Raw genomic sequence first — 21,185 nt, forward strand, 5'->3', positions numbered from 1 at the left:
TGTGCGTGGGGCTGGGAGCCCCATCCCCATCACGGGCCTCACCTCGCTCAACCCCAGGGAAGATGTTTTACAGTGGGGTGGGCAATGGGTTCGATAGGGATCGTCAAAGGCACAATTAAACGCGATGCCGTGCCCACACCCCGGCAAAGCTCGGCGCCGGAGGGAGCCTGGGCAGGCTGGGGGACATGGGACCCATCTGACCATCATGTGCCTTTGGTTGGTGTTGATGCCTGGAGCCGCTCAGCTGCCAAAGGGCCATTCACAGCTGCATGAAAAGGCTGATCCTGCAGTCGCTCCCCGCTGGCTGCTTCTCCTTCCTGTGGGGCACCAGGGACGGGAACCCTTCCCCATAGCATGGAGTAGCCCCCGGCTCTGGCACAGATGAAAGCAGCTCAGCTGGATGCGCTGGGATTGGGGTCCCAGGCTGCTGTGGCGCCTTACTCACCCCGAGTGCTGGCACGGCAGGGAGCCATGGCTAACACGTGCCATGCGTCAAGCCAAAGCCGGAGCACGCACAGCCCTGGTGCCGGGCGAGGAGCGCTCACCCCCAGGGAAATGCAAGCAGGATGAATCTGGACCAGCAGCCACCGGCTTCCCCCCTTCCCGGCTGCTGCTCGGCTAAAGAGCGCGCCAGTACGTGCTGTGAATTTTTAGCTTTATCAACAGAGGCTTTGAGAGCAGAGCTAGAAAATGCCGAGTCTGCAAATCCAAGTGATGCGAACGTACCGCACAGGGAGCGGCCGGGGCTCCCGTGCTGCAGGATTTGGACGCGCCGGTGGGGCTGGGGCTGGCCTGAGCCCTGGGGTCTGTGGGGCAGCCCCCCAGCCCCAGCCCCGCCATGCAGGCTGTTCCCTGGGGAGGGGACGCGGCAGGCGCTGCAGGAGGAGGGGGGGGATTTATTCCGGGCAGCGCAGCCTAGCTCAGCATTAGAGGCACATATACACCGTTACACAGCAGAAAACTGAAAAAATGCTTTGCAGGCAGCAAGGATGAGTTAAGGGTTTGAGTGCAGCTGACCTCATTCCTGGCTTTACAAGGTGAAGGTGGGGAAAATAAGGGATGGAGGGAGAAAACAAAGGAGAGGGAGATCCTTTCTGCTCCCAGCATGATCGCATGGCTGCAGCAGAAGGAAGAGCCGCTCCCCACACAGCTCTGGTAGCTGCAGCCCCCAGTGAGCCCCTACCAGAGCACAGCTCCTTCCTCTGTGCCCCCAGGGACCCCCTGTCCCCAGCCCTCCATCAGCTAGCTGGAAGGCCCAGCGCCGCCAGGGCCCGGAGTGTCTCATGGAGGGAAGGAGGCTTCAGGCTGGGGGAAGCACAAAGGGCAGCGTGGCTCGCTTGGAGCCGCCTGAGAGGGGAAACGAGCCCCCGGCCATTGAACCGAGACCAGAAGAGCAGGCAGGGGAGCAGGACAGCAAATGTGCTCGGCAGAGGCCAGAAGGGGACTAAGCTGACTTGGGGCCGAGGGACAGCTGCTATAGATTAGCTCTGCCATGTTCAGACAGTCCTCACCCCCCGCCGAGACGCGAAAGCAGCCCCCCCGCACCAAGACGCGAAAGCAGCCCCCCGCCCCAAGACAGAGCCCATCCCCGCAGCCAGAGTGGGCGCTTGCAGTTTGTGTGACTTTATTAAGAGTGCGACACAAGTTGGGGGGGGTGATTACAGAGGGGTGGGGTTGGGGCAGATGTGCACTCTTGGCTCAGTCCCAGTCCCCGTCGCCTTCAGGATTGTCATCTCGGGGGGGTTCCTGAAACTGGATGTTTGCCAGCATGTCCCGCATGGCTGCCATGAGCCTATTCACCCCCTGGTTAAGGTCCTGCCCTGCTCCAGCCTCTTCATCCCCGTCGTGCCTGATGTCCCCCTGCAACAGAGTCGAGCTGGAGCAGCCAGGCAGTGAGCTGCCTGCCTGGCTGCAGCAGGCAGGGACAGAGACAATGCCGCTTGCCAAAAAGCATCAGGCTGCTCCGCAACCTGACGTTTACACACTGCATATGCCAAGAGCCACTCCCTTCACAGAAACACTGTGCAGTGCAAACTTCTGTGTACCGACAGCAAAAGCCTGCTCCCATCTACCCGCAGCCGCTGACTGCACATACCTGCAAGTTAAAATTTGGCAGCAGCGATCGGAAGAAGAGAGATAAAGTGCTTTCGTTGGATGGATGATTCGTTCTGAAAGACAGAAGTCACACCATAGTTAAGGGGGCAGTTTGGTACTCAGCCTCTCGCTGGGGCTGAGACAGCACAGGGATGCTGGAGAGTGCCATGCTGTCTGGACCAACACACAGACACCCCCCACCCCCACCCCCCAATACCCAGCCCCGAAAGCAGGGCGTTGGGGGGGTCTTGGGGATTTCTTACCCCAGGCAGCCAGCAGCTGGCCAGCCTCTAGGCAAAGCAGTCATTAAAAGCACTACCAGGTTTGCTCCAAGCTGACCGTGCACAGGACAAGTACGGGCTTCACCCGAACGGTCCGCACGCAGCACAGCTGGCTGCGCTTGGACCTGTATTTACCCCAACCCACCTCAGTTAAGAAACAGCCAAAGTTTTTCAGTGGCCTTTGTCTCAATGGCTGCGAAAAGCCAGCTGCTGCCTTCACCGGTGACCACCAGGGAAAAGCGGCAGGACCAGTCCTGCCTGTACGCTCTGCCCGTTGGCCAGCGCCACAAGCCAGGCAGCTCTTCCGCCGGGATGGAGGAGGACGTTGGCTCCGAGCGCCCACGTGCACCCAGGCCCGGGGCTGAGGGTGTGCCAGGAACATGCTGGCTGTGCCGGTGCTGAAACAAGGGGTGGAGAAGGTACCTGTCTGGTCTGGTGTAGGAAATGATGGAGTCCAAAGGGGGTAGGGGGTCGAACCCCATCACAGGCTGCGAGGTCACCTCCTGTAGGGGGGAAGAAGAAAGAAGGGGTGAAGGCTGCATCACCAGCAGCAGCAAACACCAAGGCATGGAGATGGTCGGACCAGATGGACAGCCCTTTGTCTCGGGGAGCACAACAGAGCTGGCTGGCCTGGCCTGCCCACACATGCCCCCGTGTGCTGTCCTGGGAAGCTGGGCACACAGGGAGGACACTTTGAGGTCAGGCAGATGGTTCTTGCTGGTGGCTGGGGTTTAAGACATGCCCAGCATCCACACATGCAGCAGGGATGCGAGTGCCATCATGCCGCAGCGCTGCCCACGCCCCGTCAGGGCCCCTCACCAGAGGCAGAGCTGCTGTGGCCTCCTTCATCTCTGAGAGGATGATGTGCCGGTAGATATTCCTGGGTGCACTCTGGTACCGCATCTTCCTCCTAAAGCAGGGAGGGGACACACAAGAGGATTGCACCGAGTACACCTCAGCATAGCCAGAGTTCCCTTTGTGCTTCTCTAGGTGCATCGCCAGCTTCATCCCTGGCTCTGGGGGCTCGCGCCGTATCGGACCGAGCCGGCTTAAGGCAAAGCTGAAGTCGCTTGGCAGCTGCTGACCTCCGGAGGAAAGAGCGGAACAGCTCAGGGACACTGTACAGACCCCTCTCACCAGGTCAGCAGACCAAACTTTGGTTTAGGACAAGCCCATACGCCTCCCCCTCCCGCTTCTCAGAGCTGGAAAGTGTTCCTAAGCACTCACCTGCCCTGCGCAGTAAATCCTGTGAGCTACACAGCCATCCCCACTTTCCCCAGCCAGCCCCTCTGCCCTCTCTGGGTGATTTCCAGGGCACACGCACAGCCCAGGCTGGGGGAAGCCAGCGCAGAACATGCTCCCCAGTGAGATGTACAGCTCTTCATTCACATTTGGGCAAAGTACGGAAGAAGAGTCCTTCCCAGCCCCACAGTGTAATCCTTGGCATCAAGCAGCCACCGTCGGATAGGCAGCTGTGGGGCTCTGAGCAAGCCCCAGCGCTGCTGCTGCCCAGGACAGAGCTCCTCTGGCGTGCAGAGCTCCCTGGCCCCCTCCGTCCGCGTGTTCCAGCACCCACGCCTGCTACGAGAGCCGCTCACCTCTGCCTGCTGCACTCACTTGTGCTCAGACTCCTCCACCAGCGGGTCCCGCGCATCCACCATGCGCAACACCTCATGGACGTTGGTCTCCAGCCATGCCATGACAGCTGGGTCCTTCCACAGGGAGTGAGTCCTTCCCACGTAGAGGGATGTCAGCTGGTTCAAGGCGGCAGGCTGGCTACGGGAGACAGTTGTTACTCAGGGCACTCTCCTCCTTCCCGCCAGCAGGTCCCTGTGTGGGCTGGCAAGGGCTTGTCTCTGCACCATGCTTCAGCGTGAGAACACAAAGAGAGGAATCGCAGGCTCCCTCCTTTGCTTTTTCCATCTACCTTCACCAGTTTTTCTGCCTCCGTCTATTTTTGGGATAAGCATAGCCATGAGATCAAAGTTAACGCTGCCCTGACCTGAGGGGGAGACCGTTTGCATGTTTAGGAGGACCACGTGCCAGGGAAATCCAGACTGGCAGGAGACAGCCTGCCCCCAGAGCACACATATGTTGTTCTCTCTTACTACATGTACCAACAAGCTTCAGTATGAACTTCTGACCCATCCACATTAAGGTGAGGTGGGTCTATTAGCATTATCTGGTGGCCGTTTTAGAAATCCATAACCGAAGCATCTAACAGCCTACTCAGGAAAACCAAATATTCTCCTACGCAGCTTTGTAACCCCATTAGCTGCCTGAGCAAGCAGAAGCCCCACTACCAGCAAAACTGATTCCTTCTCTTTAACTGAGAACATCTCCAGGGCTTACCTTATCTGAGCATTCAGCCCAAAGAAGGAATGGGACGCAACCCTGGCATCAGGCTGCACGCTGCAGTGATCCAGCAACGGCATCAGAACTGCAGGGAAAAGTCAGAGAGCTTGCTTTCAACAGCCCGGTGAGCAGCACCACAGAACATGCACCCGGTCACGGCAGCCAGGACCCATGCAAGGAGGGTGCAAGGATGCTGCTGGGGGTTATGCTGCATTTGATCTCTGTGTGAATAATGGAAATATCCAGAGTAAACAAAAAAGAAAACAAACTTCCCCCCCCCACCCCAGTAAAATAAGGTGCAATTTTCTGCACTTAATACTGCTGGCCTTGGAACTTGAACAAGGGTTTTATTTCAGTCACCGTGACAAGAAGCAAAAATGATGGTTTCAGCCAACACAAACTAAACCTCTGTTCGAGAGCTGGTTATTCCTGCCTATAAAGACACACCCTGCTCTGGGCCCAGAGGGGCTGTGTATCTCCTTTCACGGACAGCAGCACCAACTGGATGAAAGCAAGAGTGACGGGCACCCATAGAGAGCACATCTAAAGCAGAGCAGTGTCTCGGAGGGAAAGCCAAGAGAGACTTGCTGTCTCTGGTCTGGGCAACCCTGGGGTGAAATATTTTCCTGCTCCAAGACTTTGGTTCTCATCCTCCCCCACCTTGCACACTCGTGACCATCTCTAATGAAGGGGCATCAGCTGCTCGGAGGAGGGTGCGCAGCAGGGAGGAACAATCACTGATCTCTTCCTAACACACAGAGGGCTCAGGGTTGCAGGGGCACTACCTGGTTCCTCGCACTGCCTCGCCACGCTGCGGGAAGGCTGAATCCCACCACCACCACCACCCCCCCAGGTGTAGGTACAGCAGTACAGCCTGCCTGAGCCGCATCACACTCTGAGTCACAGCTCCCATCTCCCACAAACAGAGGCAAACACCATTTGCAACCCACAGGCAAACTGCTGCCTCCGCATTTGACTGCCTGGAATCCAGCCTTCGCTCTCACAGATGAAGACAGTAACAAAGCCTGCGGGGACGGACTTACCGGTGGGGACAGACTTACCGCTTGGGAACATGATCAATGCGAGCTGGATGAGCTGGGTGGCTTTCTCCCGGGCTTGGCTTAGCTCCAGCTCCGAGCGCTCCTCCTGCTGGCTCAGGAACAAATAGGCCAGCGGCACCGAGAAGGCGAAATTGGGCAGCTGGGACAAATTCCGGTGACTCTGCAGGATCAGAGAGAGATATTTACCGAGAAATGATGCTATGCAGAATGATCTCGATGTGGCCAGGCTGCACACAGGGTGGGGTTTCTTGCTTGCTGAATTAAGTTACTTTCCATCCGCTGACTTGGTGCCCCCACAACTGAGTAAGCAATTTTGAGTTTGTACAATTGTTTGTGGGGTACCAGGATTACAAGAACGCACACCCCAGCCTTTACGGGTCATAGCGATGCTGTTGGGATGCCAGCCTGGCTGTGAGACAGCCCTCAAAGGGCCAATGGGGTTACAAAACCCTCACGGCTCTGTGGCACAGGGTGCCAGCCCAGGCAGGGAGAGCCCCAGGAACCAGCCCTCCCCTCTCTGCCCTCCACTCTCACCAGGGCTGCCTGCTGGCAACTCACCTCCCACTCCTGGAACATGCGGGTCAGGAAGGTGTATTCTCTAGCTCGGAGGGACAGAAAATCAATCAGCAGCAGCACACATAGCGGGTCGTTCTCTGGATCAAGGCTTCAGAGGGAGGCGAATGCAAGGGGAGGAAACAAAATCAGTGTCACAAAAGCTGAAATAGCTGCCCTCATTTCTAAGTCCAACAAGACTTCCCCGCTAGCATCCAAAGAGCTTCTGTGACTCAGCAAGTGGAGATAACGGGAACACGATTGCTCTCTCATGGCCAGGATGACGGTGCAACGCCCTGCCCGGTCTGCAGCGCTGCAGAGGGGCAACAGTCCCCGTCACCACCTGGCAGGAGGATCAATGGCCACAAACCGAGCCGGCTGAAGCCACTGTTGTACACATCTGTCTGCAGAGACTCTGAGCTCTGCTATAACAACCAGCTCAGCAGCCAAGAGCAAGGGCCACCCAGGTACCATCTATTTAAGCCTCCTTCTCAACAATCACCTCTCTCCAAAGCAGCACCACAGAGAAGAGCATGTGCCCAAAACTGACCTGTGATGCTGCATCTACAGGGAGCGGGAACAAGTCCCCACCAAGCCTGGGAGCAGCAGTACCCCTCTGGGTCTTTTTGTGTTCTCCCAAGCCTGAGACACCCTGCGCCATCCCACAGGGAACAGGGTGCAGCCCGCAGCAGGGGCACCTACCTCAGTATCAGCTTGCAGAACTCCAGGGCTGTACGGGGACAGCCTCTCTTTTCCAGGAACATCAGGTGCTTGAAGAGAGCCAGGAAGAAAGCCCTGTGGGGGGAACAGCAACAGGTTTTAGAAGCCAGACTTGGAGAGAAGCACCTTGGGCCACTCAAGAATGAGGACACATGGCCCGTCCCAGCTCCTTGCCCCCTGAGCATCAGTGCTGCTGTACAGCCAGGGGGGTCCAGGGAACCTGGCCTGCTGCAGTATGGGGTGCCACAGACCCCTCCATGTTCCCATCTCTTATATTTTATATCTCTTTGTGCAAGTATAGGGACAGCAAACCAGTGGCCTGCTCTGCAGACTGGGGCTGACAACTCAAACAACAGAAAACAAGCCAATCCCCAAAGTCCACACCCTGCCTTGGCCCAGCCCACCCAGTTGTGCAGGGACGGTGACACAGAGTGTGCACAACACACACAGTGGGAGGACCAACACCCAAACTGGTGTTACGGATCACAGTGTTCAGGTCACAGATGGCACAAAGCCCGTCAGCGAGCAGGTACTGGAAACATGAGCAATCTCTAGGTACAGCAGTTTGGAAGAGATGACTTGGATCAGCTGACTGGAAAATTGCCAGAATAAAGTCACCTTTCCCCACAGCTGCAGAGCTGTCACTACGTAAAGAGCCAGGCCAGGAGCAGTGCGAGTGCTGGGGACAAACGCCGAGCAGGCAGCACACAAGTGACCAAGCACAGCCATACACATGCAGCGTTTTTGTGACAAAACCAAGTGCCACCTTGGGCTAAGAAGTACTAATCACACAAGAAGGATGTGACGGGGAGGAACAGCTACTGCTCCAGTAAGAAATCCCTCAGGAAAGAGGATGCTTTGTAAAGAAACTTCAGTGCAAGAGCTGCTTGCTCCCCAGCACCCATCTCAGGAGCCATGCTGCTGCCTTGCTGAGGGGCACTGCCACTGATGGCCAAGCCTGTTCCGACAGAAAGGGATATTCAAGGTCCCCCCGCCAGCGTGGATGACCCAGCAGACATTGTGAATCTGGGTCTCTGTGTCTAAAGTAGGCCAGGGTACGCCGCGACGGCTCTCCGGCAGACACAGGGCAGGCAGGCGTGCCGTGCCGCCTACCTGTTCTCTGGCCGCCGGTAGTCCAGCCTGCAGGTCCCACTGGTGAGACTGAAGACGGGGTGGAAGGCGCACTCCAGGCTGTACAGCGCCCGCTCTGCAGACAACGAGGACAGTGTCAGGGCACACCACAACCCCGGCACACCATGCAGCCCCAGTGCTCACAAAACAGTTGATTTAGCCCAGAAGACGCCAATAATTGAGGGCTCCGGCACACATGAAATAAGTTTGTTCACAACCTAGCAAGGCACGAAGCTACTTCAGGGTATGTGGCTGCAAGAGATACCCAGGCAAGCGAGCCCTGTTCCCTTCTGTGGGCATTAGATCATGCTCTGGTTGTGAAAAGCAATTCTTCTGGAGGTCTGAGATTGAAGCTGCTACAGCTGCCTCTGCCAGAACTATCTTCACATGAGGAAGCCAAAGATCCTGTCCTCACTTCACCTCTAGCCCCTCCTGTCATGCTGTAGAGCACATGCCCCGGTTACCAAACAGCACATCTGACACCAGAGACTGCAGCACCGCAGTCCGAGGAGCGGCCAGCCCCCAGGATGACCCCTGCCCCAGGCAGCCTGCGGTGCCCCACGGAGCACAGCCTGACACGCTGACGCTGGTCAGAGGCAGGTGAGGCAGGCTGGCCCGCAGGGTTGGGCAGGCTCCCCAGAGCAGCCTCTCGCCCTGCTGTTTGCTCACAGCTACCAAATCAGACCCTCCCTCCTGCAAGGAATGTCCTACAAGTGGGACCCTGCCACGTCCACACAATCTGAAGACGAATGCCGATGTGCCTTTCCCCAGGCACACGTGCCCAGCTCTATATGAAAGCCCCCTGCAAAAGCTGCTGGCCTGTAGGATGATGCAAGTCTGAGCTCTCATGGCCCAAATCAAACACAGAGCCAAACCAACCCTTCCGCTTTGCTGCTTCTCTCTGAAACAAAACCAAAACTGAACCAAAAGCCTTTGATTATTAATTCAGGCCAGGACATCTGCTCCTCACCTCAGCTCTTACCTACAAGATCGCGGGCCATTTCCTGATCCTCCTGCATCCGGCACACGTCACTGAGCTGCAGAAGGGAGTCCACATGGTATGGGTTCATCTGAAGCAGCAGCTGCAGAAGAGCATGAGCTTGATTACATGATGGCACAAATCACTGGTTTCTTGTGCACACTGCCTAGGAGGCAAGATCCGTAAGCATGGCAGGGAGGCAAACACCCTGACACCACAAATAAGAGAGAGGGGCTGTTCTTGCCCCTGGGTCTGAAGGGGAAGAAATCCTGTCCCACACCATCAGAGCGCCAAGGCTCAGACTGCAGTGTAAGGCTGGGGACGCACCTCACACGAAAGGCTGAAACTATGGATTAAAAGAGCCCAAGAACGGCCGTGATGGATGAAAGCAGAGGTCTGTTGTGCCCTGTCTCCAAAAGCAGGCGCCTGAGAAAGAGTGCATGAAGCTGGGAACACATGAAGGCTCCAGCACATCTAAGTTGCCAACTTTTAGGGGCTCAGGGACCCCCACTGTCAGAGATGCCATTTATGTTAACGGCATCGCCTCTCGTGAATTTGTTCACTTACTGACCCAGGTACCTTTCCCACACCTCAGCTATATGACACAGGAAGCCACCGCTTGGGCACACAACGCAAAGAACTTCCCGTCCCCGCGTTGGAAAGGACAGCAGGGAGCTCGCTCTCTCTCCCCGCCCCACGCAGGATCCGAGCCCTCGATCGCAGCCTCCCTCAGGCAGCTCTCTCCCAGCCAACCCAGCTTTTCCAGTGCTGAGGCCCGGCCCGGCCTTTGATCATCTTTTCTGTTCTCCTCCAAATCTCTCCCCGCTCCACCATATCCTTTTGAAGGTGAAGGCCCAGAGCTGCACACAATTTTCAAGATGCAGGCAGCAGGCATAATTAAATTTTTGTTTTATTCTCTACCCCTTAACAATTCTGAGCATTTGGGTCAGGCTTTTGCTTCCTCTTGGTGCTGAGAGGACATTTTGGCACATCTATTACAATTCCATGATCCAGCTCCTGAACGGCAATGGGTTAAAACCATTTTTTTCCAGGCTTCAGAACAGACGTTTAACCACACCTAAAACCCTTTCACTAATTATATGATAAATGATGTACCTTTTCCAACCACCTAAAACTCAGTTTCACTATGAAAATACCAAAGCTACTTCAAATCCCCTCATGGTTTAGTTTCCGGACTTTTTTTCATTCCCTCAAAACTGAAAAATACAGCTTCAAAAGCTCCAGAAGTTGTACACCTGCAGGGTAGTGGCCAGCACGACCACCTACAGTACAAAGCCTTTATGTTCTAGGCCGGCCCAGCCCAGCGCCTTTGCCTCAGCACCACCTGCCTGATGTTTTACTCCTTCCTTGCTTCCTCTTAAGTTCCTTTCTAGTCCTCCTTTCTGGAAGGGATGGAGCACCTAGGGTCACGGTGATGGGAAAAAGTGCTCTTAATACACTTAAAACTTCACCAGCAAGACTGTTTTAACCCACTAGCAAGAGCAGAAAACACACTCACCGAGCAGCAACCCCCCCCCAAAATACTGTTCTGCATGCTGAAACCACAGCAGCAAGGCAGAACCAGGCTCCAGCTAAGTGAAGACTCTGGTTATCACAGATAAACTGTTTGGGGGTTTGAAGTACCTCTGGCATCGGCAAACCCATCTGTTAAGATTCTACCCTTAACAGAAAAATGGAAGGCTAACGGTGTCTTACAGGAATATCTTCAAACATAGCCAGACTCACTTAACAGGGACATAAAGACTAAAATGTACCATGGAAAACCCATCCTGCTCTGCATGGCCGTGTGAGACAGCATTTCAGCCATCCTGAGGACGCCGGCTCTCGGGTCGATCACTGCTGCATAGGAACTACCCTGCATTATTTAATGAGAATCCCGCAGTCCAGTTAGCAGGCAGAATTGATGAGCTGGAGAGAGCAGTGGCCATGAGCAGAGGGTGGGAAAGCAGAAGGAAGTAAACTATTTAGTAGACAATGGCCTCTTTAAGAAACTTCTGCAGGGCATGTATCCGAGCTCATGTGCCCAGGGTTTTCAGAGCAAAAATACCTCAGTTATGGTTCAGTGGGGTGCAGAGCAATTTTACTGTTGCTTATCACTACAAACCATAAATGTTACCATACAGTTTAATGAGCTTGGACACGCATGAAAAACTTTCAACACAAAGACTGTTTTGCTAAAATACCAAGAAAAGACACATTTTTCATCCATTCAAGAGTTTATAAATAGAACAGCTGTTAGTTTAGATTCCCATTTAAAGACTGGTTTATACAATATTTTTCCTTTCCCAGCTGAAGAGCTGAGACAAGGGAGCTTTATTCCTACACATCCAGCCAAACGGTCAGTTCCTGTGGGCTCCTCTTCCAGATGGCTACCTGGCACGCTTTCAGGCAGAGCCACCAAGGCTCGGCCACCAGCCACCGGACCTCCTTTGCACCAAGGTGGTCACTTACCTTATAAGGTGGCAGCGTTGCTTGCCAAGCTCTGCTTTCTCGCCCCACACAGAGAGGGCACAGGGCTCTACCACTCAACACTAGACTGGCAAAAAAATAAGTGCTGGGGATGCATCAGCCCACCTGCCCTGCCAGGGAAAGGGGCCACAGGAATGCAGCAGACAACAGCACGGGCAACCTGATTTCACAACATACCACAATGTTGTTGGGGTCCATGGACTCTACAGCATCCAAGAACTTGAACTGCACTTGCTGGTACTCGCGATGGTGTTCGAATGTGAAGTACTGCACTCCCCTCCTGGTGTCCACCAGCTGCATGGCAATACCTAGAGGGTGCACAGGAGACGTGGGTACCACTGCTGCCAGCCTGCGAGCACAGCAGCAAGAGCTCTTCTGCCTTCTTATTACACAGAAAGCTCATTACATCACTGGGTGCAAAGCCAGAAGCGTTTCTAGGAATTCCCACAGAATTTCACTCCTCTCCCTCCTCTCGTGAGTCAAAGCCCCAAACCCACCCAAGAAGCCCAGGCAGCTTGCTCTCCCCACAGATTCTTCTTGTTATCCAGCAATACTGCTGTTAAGAAGGGAAGTATTCATCACCTGCTACCTCCAATAAGGGGAAAAAAACTCCCCTCAAATGTTAAGATGCAATACAACAGATTTCTCCCTGTGAAGAAAGGAGCTATTTCCATCAGCTATTTCCATCCATTTCCAACAAGCAGTTCCCTTTCTGCATCAGCCAGTGTAAAGCCTGGGCCAGAACGATGAAAGCAGCTCCAGTTCCCGAGGCTCTAGGAAAGCCAGGCTGGCAGGAGCAGCCATCCGTGCCAACACAGGCATGGGACTGACGCACCCTGTTGGCTTAGTGGCAGCCTGGTGCTCTGGGAGGTGGCACCAAAAGCCTCACCTGTTTTGCTGTAGCGTGGCCAGGTGTTCTTGGGAGCTGTCAGCCACGTGCTGCGGACATACTGGCGCTGCCTTTGCCTTGGCCTGAGGAAATAAACACAACAGGTCACAATTTCTCTGTACCAATAGAATGAGGAGGGCTGAAACCAGCCAGAAAAAGGGTGATTCAAGGGGGGGGGGGGGGGAAAAGAAGAGATCCAACTTCTTCCCCAGCTGCAGCTCTGCCACACAGAGCTTTCGCCCAGAGCTTTACCATGTTTGCCTTCAAGACACAACATAGCTTCACTCAGGCTCATGCCTTACTTGAACCATTCATCTTTGGGCCAGCCAGTGCCTCCAGCATTTCCACTTCAATAGTTTCTCTCCCCTGTTTTTGTTCCTGCCAAGTTCTCAGCTGCCTCTTTGCTTCAAACAGCTTCCCAGGTCCAATTAAGAGAGCCCCATATTCCTCTGACTCATCTCTCTTCCCAGCCGTGCCTTCAAACGTCAGCTGGTTTAGTTTAAGCCATAGTCACAAATGCAACCAATTTACTGGCTCAGGGCAGGAGGAATTCAGAAATTATGGCTACTCTAAGCAAGCCACCTCTTCCCACTAAGAGACTGCTGCTCCTTCCTCAAACACTAAACATCCTTCCACAGACTTTCTCAGAGAAGGCTTCTGCTTCCACCATCACTGCTCTAAGCTTACACCCTTCTCATATGCACATTTTTCAACCAGCTCAGGAAAGCAGGGATTTTCTGGGTAACACTGACCACAGTGCCATGGATAACTGCATAGAGACCTCACACCCAGGAAGCAGTAGTTTCCCCAGGGCCCTGAAAGCAAGTGCCTGAGATCCCCTGGAGAGTATTCAGGGTCCACTCTGTAAGGCATCAGAGACTTTGGAATAGCAACAAGAGACAAATGCTGGACAAAAAAAGACAAAAAAACGGTCTAAGAGCCCATGAGTTTGAGTGAAATGACTTTAGAAGCGTGCTTTGACAATAAATGAGAGGGGAAATTGACAGAAGAAAAAGCAAATGCTAGCAAAAGCCTGGAAAAGTCTTACTCCCCTCCTCACACACACCAGACACAAAACAATACTCTACTGTCCCAACAAGCAACTATTAAATGAGTAAGACACCTCGAACCCAAGACACCCTGAACCCTGGCGTTCCTGCCTGGGTGTGGCACCAGGGGCTCAGTAAACCATACCAAGGGAAGGACAGACACAGCGATGTGGACTTTGAAAGGGTTTTAATATTAAATTCTGGACTAACCTCTGATCACCAAGAACAGCGCGAGCCCCAAAATATCTCTTCAATTCGTTCTCTGGATTCAAGTTTCTGAGAAGGTTGAAACAAGAAAAGCTACCATCAGTTAAACGTAGGCAGAAATCTCACACTCGAGTCCTTTCCACCAACACCAAGAGCTCCGAACCTCAGTCTGTCTCTGGCCAAGCCCCTAAACTGTCACACACCCCCATGATCTGATATAACACAGAAAGGAGACTAGAAATGGTCGGAACAGGAGGCATCGAAAGCCCTGTTCAAATCAGATGCACGCTTCCTTCTTGCTCTGCTCCAAGGAAGGTGCTGAGCTAGGGAATACTTCTGCTGCCCTCTCCAGGCAGCTGGGGCCCCAGTCCGGGACACGGCCAGGACAGCCTCCCTTCAGGAGCGCATGCTTGGGGCACTCCTGCCCGGAAAACAACAGATACCTGCTGCGAGTCCAGCAGCGGCAGCCTGCCGTTTGGGCCAAGCACCCTAACCACTGTATGGAGGCTGGCAAGAATTAAAATACTTTTTTTTTTTTTTTTTAAAATACAAAGATCTTGTATCAAAAGCATAACACCACCTACAGTTTTCTTGATCTAACATTTGGCCCAGAGAAGGAAGGCATATTTAAGAGGGGTTTTCCAGTGAGCAGGGCTTGAAGAGAGGGCGAGAGAAGGCTGAAATCCAGCACTGCCAACGCTCACCCACTCGGAGATTATCCAGCTCTCAGAGGCTTCTGAATAATGTTTACTTGACCAGAGAAGGCACTGAAGCTTAAAACTACCTCTAGGTAAACACATATTCTGGCTTCACCGCAGTGTCACTGAACAGGCTGTGCTAGCACCAAGTGCTCATCAGCCTAGACTCAAGTTTTGATGCAGCACAACTGGAAGTTTTAAAACTGAGACTGGTAATTTGTCCCAGCTACAAGCGTAAATGTTTTCTACAACAACAGAAAGAGCTGCCAGTGCCTGCACCAGCCCAGGGCTCTGAAACACGCCGGACACACCACCCAGCCCATTCCCAACAGGCTTCCCAGTGTGACGCAGGCCCAGACGTTACAGATCTTGAGTTGGAGGTGGATTTATTCTTCAGCTCTTGGACACGCTGGGCACATAGTCCACTTTGTTGGCGGTGACATGAGAGAAAGGTTGGACAAGTCTAACTTGCTTTCCTGGTGAAATTAGCTTCTGGCACTGCTCAGCCCTCCTTGGAGGACGGCACATGCTGTACTGGTGTGTGCTGCTCACAGCACCCGTCTGAGTGCGGCCAGTCACCTGGCCAGGCAAATTTGCTGTCAAAGCTTTATGCACCCGGGCTCTCAGCAGCTCTGCAGAGATTCTCCTACAGAGTCACAGAGTTTTTTAGGCTGGAAGGCACCTCTGGAGGCTAATCTGATCCAGTTGCCCGCTCAAACCATGCTTGAGAATATGAGTCACCACTCAAAACTGAATGCAGCTCCAAGATCAACGGTTAGAAAAGGGGATGTGTGCAACCATCGCCACAACACCTTTCAAGCAATCCTGAATTCATAGCCAGATCGCACTGGGAGGTTCCCAACTTCATTCCTCAGGGGAACAGATACCCCTGTCACACCCAAAGCCAAGACCAGTAAGGAAGTACTTACTACCTGTGTTCTACATAGAGCAGAGGCCTACTGTCAGCAATTATTCCACTCTGGGTCTGCTGTGATAGCCCGCTGGTATCCTCAATCTTCTCCAGCAGGCTGTCGATGTCTTCCAGGTCATTGTCTTCCTTAAGATAGGCACATGCAAAGACAAGGTAGTTATTACAGAATGAGACCGCAGCAGGCAGGTCACCCAGCAGAGATCACACCCAGCTGCCTCCAGGTACTTCAGCTTGTCCCTATCTCTGTGATACTCACACAGCCCCCGCTGCTCACCAGGCTGCTACCCCATCGCCCAGCTTGGCTGTGCAGATACTGTCTTATCAAGGCCTCCAGCTCTCCAGTCAATACTCCCTATTCCCTCAGGAATCCCACCCAGAGCCCCCCTTCCCTCCCCAGCTGCCCCTGAAAGGGCTGGCTGCTCACTCAGGGTGTCACAGGGCTGTTGCTCTTCACACCATCGTCAATCTGAACGCACCAGCTGAATACATCTAGCATGGGCAACAGCTGGCAGGGTGTCTGGTCTGCCCCTTTCCACCCAGCTTTCACTGGACTTTGTCTGGTTTATTTATATTACAATTCATATAATATCACAAAATGTTGGGGTGCTGATTTTAATCATAAATATTTAAATACTCAGCCTTTGCCATCTACTTTCCATGGAAACACTATGTTACTGCTGTGACCCTTGTAATAACGTATCAAAGGCTCATGATTTTAAACCAGCTCTAACATACTGCACTCTGGCTTTCCCCACCTTCTAACAACCCAAGAATACACCCAACAGCACACATTCCACAGTTGTATAACACTTTTATCCTGATTTTCCTCTATATTTTCCCCACAAATACCAAGTGACACATTTCTTATGTGGCTGTTTCACATCCTCCTCATGATGTACGTGGGTGGAACACGGAATTCCATTCATGACACCCAAACAGCACTGCAAGCTTGCCTTTTCCAGCTAAATATAGCCACTCCGCATGGAGTGGATACATGAAAAGCTTGTATTGTGCTTTGCACTTCAGCACTTGAACCAAGGCAGCATTATCTCTAGTTAGCAAATCAAACTGCTTGTTTCCGAGTATAAAGTTTGCCTAGAGCCTACAGCTGGCAGATGTTACCCTATCACTCATTCTCAGACTGGGAAATGGGCTCTGTGATTGGATTTTCGCTCCTGAGCTCTCTCAGCTGATTTCCCAGGGAGGAGGTGGCCAGCCAGGCACTTACACCGCAGCCACAGCATACCTGCTCAGCATTTCAGCATGCTGTGGCTTAGGATGTTTAACAAAGGATCTCCCTTGAGGGAATAGTTAGACTCCTAAATCTTAGCAGAAAACTAGCACCCACTTGAATTTTCTCGCTGTTGAATTTAAAAGACCAATGACTGTATTCCATTCAGTTTTCTAGTCTTGCTCAAGTAGGTAAAGTATATTCAAGCATGCACATTTGCCTCAGTTTCATCCACACCACACATAGACACTGGATGAAGTTCTCACTCTCCAAGCACACTTCCTTAGGGGTAGACAGCACTGAGAGAATCACTGCCCTCTTGCTCCCTTCACCACTGAGGGGATCGAGCAGGTCCCACAGGAAGAGCACTTGGCAGTGCATTTGCTGATAACGCACTAGCAGACGCTCCTGTCAGCATTCAGCTATCAGACATCAAACTACAGAGAAGGTGTGCGGCCACGTGCAGGGGAGAAGGGAACGTGAACAACGGCTGGCAGCGAGAGCTCTGTATGGCTCTGCAGAGCCAGGAGAGCTACCTAAGTAGGGCAAGGAAAATATAATGAAAATGGCAACGTTCTTCGCACAGTACCCCCAACTGTGTGAAGCCTTGGAGCAGAGATGAAAGAAGATGCCGCCACTGTGAGGATTTCAGCCCTAAGCATCTGCAGCAGAGCTGTGCCAGTCCGGCTGCTTGAAGCACTGCAGTCAAAAGCTGCTGTTGCCATTTTATAATTTTAAATGAGTACAATGCAAAAAGGAGCATTTTTGCCTCAATCTTTGCTGCAAGCACCTCGCAGTTGCCACTCTGTCAACCCCGATGTAGAAGTCAGCACAGTCACTAACTCTCAGAGCAAACGCAGACATACCAGAGTCTCCCCTGCTGAGGATTTCTTGGTTTTCTTTTTCTTTCTTTTCTTTCGTGGCTTGTTACTCAACACAGGCTGCAAAGATAAACGGAACGGCTGTCAGAGCATGCCCACGGACTGCAGGGATGAAAGCTCCATGAGTAGAAAAGTATTTCCCACAGGAATCAGCACACCAAGACGGCCCTTAAATGAAACCAATATTTACCCTTTCACGTCTGTCAGCAAGTGGAAATTAAGACAGAAGGAGAAAATGGAGGAAAGCACCAAAGGTTTACAACACCAGAAGTTTACAAACGTTAAGGTTAAACCTCACCTGACTTTCATATCAACATCCGAGACTACAAAATCAAGCAAGAAAGTTTAGATAGACCAGGTGTGGAAGAAACATTTCAGCTCTCCTTCAGTCTCCAAGATAAACTTTGCATCTGTCTTTCCAGCAAGCATGAAACTACTAGAAACTACCAGTCACTCCGATTTCCACAGAAACCAACACCTGCCTGAATGCACCAGGCAATACGGGCTCCTCTCGCTGCAGACGCAGCCTCTTCAGCTCACAAGGCTGCATGGTATTCCCTAACACAACAGGCAGGCACACTGCTGTCCACGCTGACTCCTCCCCAGGGTGTACAGAAATGAGAAGCACATTTCCAGGATCTACACAGGTAAAACAGGAATGCTGTTACTTACTGTAACAACCCCACAGCTCCTGAGCTGATTTCAGAACCAGGGGAACATGCAGCCCTAATGTGGCTCTGTCAAATGGCAGGGAGAGGCCTGCCGAGGGCTCCCACGTTCCTACCCAGGGAAGCTCTGAGAGAAGCAGCAGGTGCACCCTGCAGGGCTTACGCAAACTCACCCGGTCAGGGCCTGCTGGAGCCACTGCTCACGTGGGAACCAACTGAGCAGAGACCACAATGTACACCCAGAACATGGTGAAGCCCCTGAGCTGCATGATGCCACCAGCACAGCTGGACCATGCACTGACGGTGGCCTTTGCTCCTCTGGTACCCAAACCCATGGGCACACACCCCAAATGCTAAGTTCTAGTGGGTGAGGCCAGGGGGCCAATCCCCCTTCACCCCCCTCGACCCGCATCTCCAGTGCAATACAGGCTAGACTTGCAATGTCAAATTGTTAATTAAAGTGCCCCTTTCCTTACGTTCTTCCGAAAGGAGACATTCCTGAGCAGATACAGATCACAGGAGGGAATCAACACAAAACAACAACAAAACGGCTCAGCTCGCTACAGGGAAGAGCAAGTTCAGCATTTAGTTTACATTCCTTGGAGTCTTCACATACTCCAAAACAAACGCTTCACTGGGCATTTACCCATCAGCCCAGCCCCACATACGATGCAGAGCTTAATTAATTGTGCAGCGAAGGGAGTAGAGAAGCAATGCCTGTTTCAGAGCCCCATGGTATTTTCCTTCTCATGCACTCTGCCTGACCTCGGTGCTCGTCAGGACACAACACAAGGCCTTCCTCAGGAACCTCCCCTCTGCAGCTGTAAAATCTCCCCAGACCCTAGGCACAAACACAAGCCTCAGCACTTCTTCTCCTGGAGCTGCTTGCTCTCCTCCAGACCTGGAGCACCAAGCACCTGGGTTTAAGCTCCTTGTGTGTGTCCCTCCCCTGACGCTCACATCCTCAGCCTCTGACAAAACCCAGGCGCAAAGGAAAAGAAACTCTTGCCTGTCACCACAAAGCTCCTCAGCATGCACAGAAGCAGGGAGATAAGAAACCTTCTCTCTGCACCTCATGTGACAACTGCCATCATTACGAGATACCTGTGGTTTAGTTACCGTTTGGTCCGGTTGCTCTGCCTCCTCCCCATCTCCCTGCCCATCGCCTTCAGTCTCTTCAGTTACAGCCCCTTTGTTGTTCCCTTCTCCTGCATCCTGCTCGCCGAGTCGGGCATCCACTCGCTCTTCTCTGGATGGTGGCTCATCCTCCAACTCCTCGGCAGTGATCTGTGCAAACAGACAGACAAGCTGCAGAAAAAGCTGGTGTGGGACTGTGCTCTGCCCTCTCCTGCTCCCCACGCGACAGAATTCCCCAGGGATCTGATCTGTTCTACTTCCACCTGCAAACGGAAGATAAACAAGTCGCAAAAGCAGCACAGGCCTCAGCTGCCTGCCTGACTTCTCCAGCAGACAGATGGGGACAACCCCTCACTTCAAGTGTGTCACCCAGCAGGCACGTGAACAGCTCCGCAGCCATCAACTTGCTGGAAGCGAGTGCAAGGCCACAATGACACGTCCACTGCATAACACGGCCAGCAGAAAAAAAGCACGGCCCTATCTGGACTCTGGTCTTCCTTGGGAAGAGCCCCCAAAACCAGCCTTGCCTACGCTTGCACAGCCAAGCCTTGGGGAAGGACAGGGAACCACTGGGGCTGGCCAAGGTGCCCAGAGAAGAAGGACCAGGCTCTGTCACCCCAGGGACCCATCTGTGCCCCCAGGGCCTGCCTGACTGCTGACCTCCAGCACTGGGATCTTGTGAGGTTGGGAAAGGGGCAGGAATAGTCCCCAAAACAGTTTCATCCACTACCTGACCAACCCAATACTCAAGCGCAGCTCTGACAACATCGCAACCCAGACCACCCAGCCCCTCTCAGGCCTGCCTCCAATTCCTGCCCAGTTCAGCCCCAGTTGCTGCCCCCAAGCCCTCCCTATGCCCCCCATCTCACCCCAGCTCCTTTCCTTTCCTACCCTTCCGCTCACATCCCCCTCAGCTGAGCATCCCCCAGGCCCTCTCTGTCACCCACCACCACCAAATCACTTCCTCCCACAAACTGCCATCTCTGTCACTCCCACCCAGCCACTGCCCCCCGGGTCACTGCCCCCCTCTCAGCTACTGCCACCCAGCCTCTCCGTACCCCCCAGTCACCCCACACACTCCCAGTCCCTGTCCCCAAATGACCCCCTCACAGTCACTGACAACTCTCAACCAACCCCCAAGTAACTGCGCCCTGCGCCCCCAAGCTGTCCCCTCCAGCCGCCCCTGTCCCCCCAGCTGTTCCCTCCAGCCGCCCCTGCCCCCCCCGCTGTCCCCTCCTGCAGCCCCAGTCCCCTCAGCCCCGGCACACACACACACATATACACACACACACCCACACACCCCGCAGGCCCCAACCTCTCCCCCAGCACCGTCCCCGCTCACCAGCTCGAAGCGGTTGCTGACACCAGCGCGGGCGGACCCGCGGCATCCCCTCCCAGGGATAGCTGGCGGCGACCCCTCCCGGCCGGGCTCGGGCTCAGGCCCAGCCTCCAGGCCCAGCTGCCCCAGGCCCGGCTCCTCCTGGCCCCGCTGCTCGCCCCGCAGCCGCCTCAGCGCCCGCCGCGACATGGAGCCCGGCGCCACACTGCGCCTGCGCGCGTCGCTGCCCCCGCGCCTGCGCCGCCCCGCCCACTGCGCATGCGCCCGGCCCTCAGCACGCCGGCGCGCCCCGCCCTCACCGCCCCGCCCCTGGTGCGCCGGCGCAGTGTGCGGCGGCCGGGACCTGCTTCGCGTCCCGCGCCAGCACCGCGTGAAATATGTCGCGGCGGGTGCGTGGGGACCGTGCGCTTCCCCACGGCGAGACACGGCCCGGGGACACGGGTGGGACACTGGGACAAGCCGGGGGGAGCCCGGCGGCCGGGGGCACACAGT

The 21,185-nt window shown here is 54.1% G+C and overlaps 1 protein-coding gene across 2 annotated transcripts; it reads right to left on the reverse strand.

Moving 5' to 3' along the window:
• Positions 1 to 1,607: 1,607 nt before the first annotated feature.
• TCF25 (transcription factor 25) lies at positions 1,608 to 20,908 on the reverse strand. 2 transcript variants are annotated; one of them, XM_056360907.1, is made up of 18 exons: positions 20,697 to 20,907; positions 19,337 to 19,504; positions 17,535 to 17,609; positions 15,439 to 15,563; positions 13,812 to 13,877; positions 12,553 to 12,635; positions 11,841 to 11,971; positions 9,177 to 9,276; positions 8,177 to 8,270; positions 7,046 to 7,138; positions 6,350 to 6,455; positions 5,792 to 5,951; positions 4,728 to 4,815; positions 3,993 to 4,151; positions 3,195 to 3,285; positions 2,799 to 2,878; positions 2,096 to 2,168; positions 1,608 to 1,860 (listed from the first exon to the last, which is right to left on the reverse strand). In XM_056360907.1, the coding sequence occupies exons 1-18, from the start codon at positions 20,880 to 20,882 to the stop codon at positions 1,699 to 1,701; spliced, it is 2,040 nt and encodes a 679-aa protein (XP_056216882.1). In that variant the 5' UTR covers positions 20,883 to 20,907; the 3' UTR covers positions 1,608 to 1,698. The 2 variants fall into 2 exon arrangements, with proteins under 2 accessions (XP_056216882.1, XP_056216883.1); XM_056360908.1 differs by lacking the exons at positions 1,608 to 1,860; positions 2,096 to 2,168; positions 2,799 to 2,878 and having other exon boundaries at positions 3,974 to 4,151; positions 20,697 to 20,908.
• Between the last annotated feature and the right edge of the window lie 277 nt (positions 20,909 to 21,185).

Source organism: Falco biarmicus, chromosome 15 (genome assembly GCF_023638135.1).
Source record: "Falco biarmicus isolate bFalBia1 chromosome 15, bFalBia1.pri, whole genome shotgun sequence".
NCBI classification, from domain to species: Eukaryota; Metazoa; Chordata; class Aves; order Falconiformes; family Falconidae; genus Falco; species Falco biarmicus.

Coding starts and splice junctions, on each gene's coding strand:
- TCF25 (XM_056360907.1), bottom strand. CDS start 20,882: ATGTCGCGGCGGGCGCTGAGGCGGCTGCGGGGCGAGCAGCGGGGCCAG. Junction 17,610..19,336: donor CAGAGCAACCGGACCAAACG/GTAACTAAACCA, acceptor TTATCTTTGCAG/CCTGTGTTGAGTAACAAGCC. Junction 13,878..15,438: donor CTGCTCTATGTAGAACACAG/GTAGTAAGTACT, acceptor CAACCTTCTCAG/AAACTTGAATCCAGAGAACG.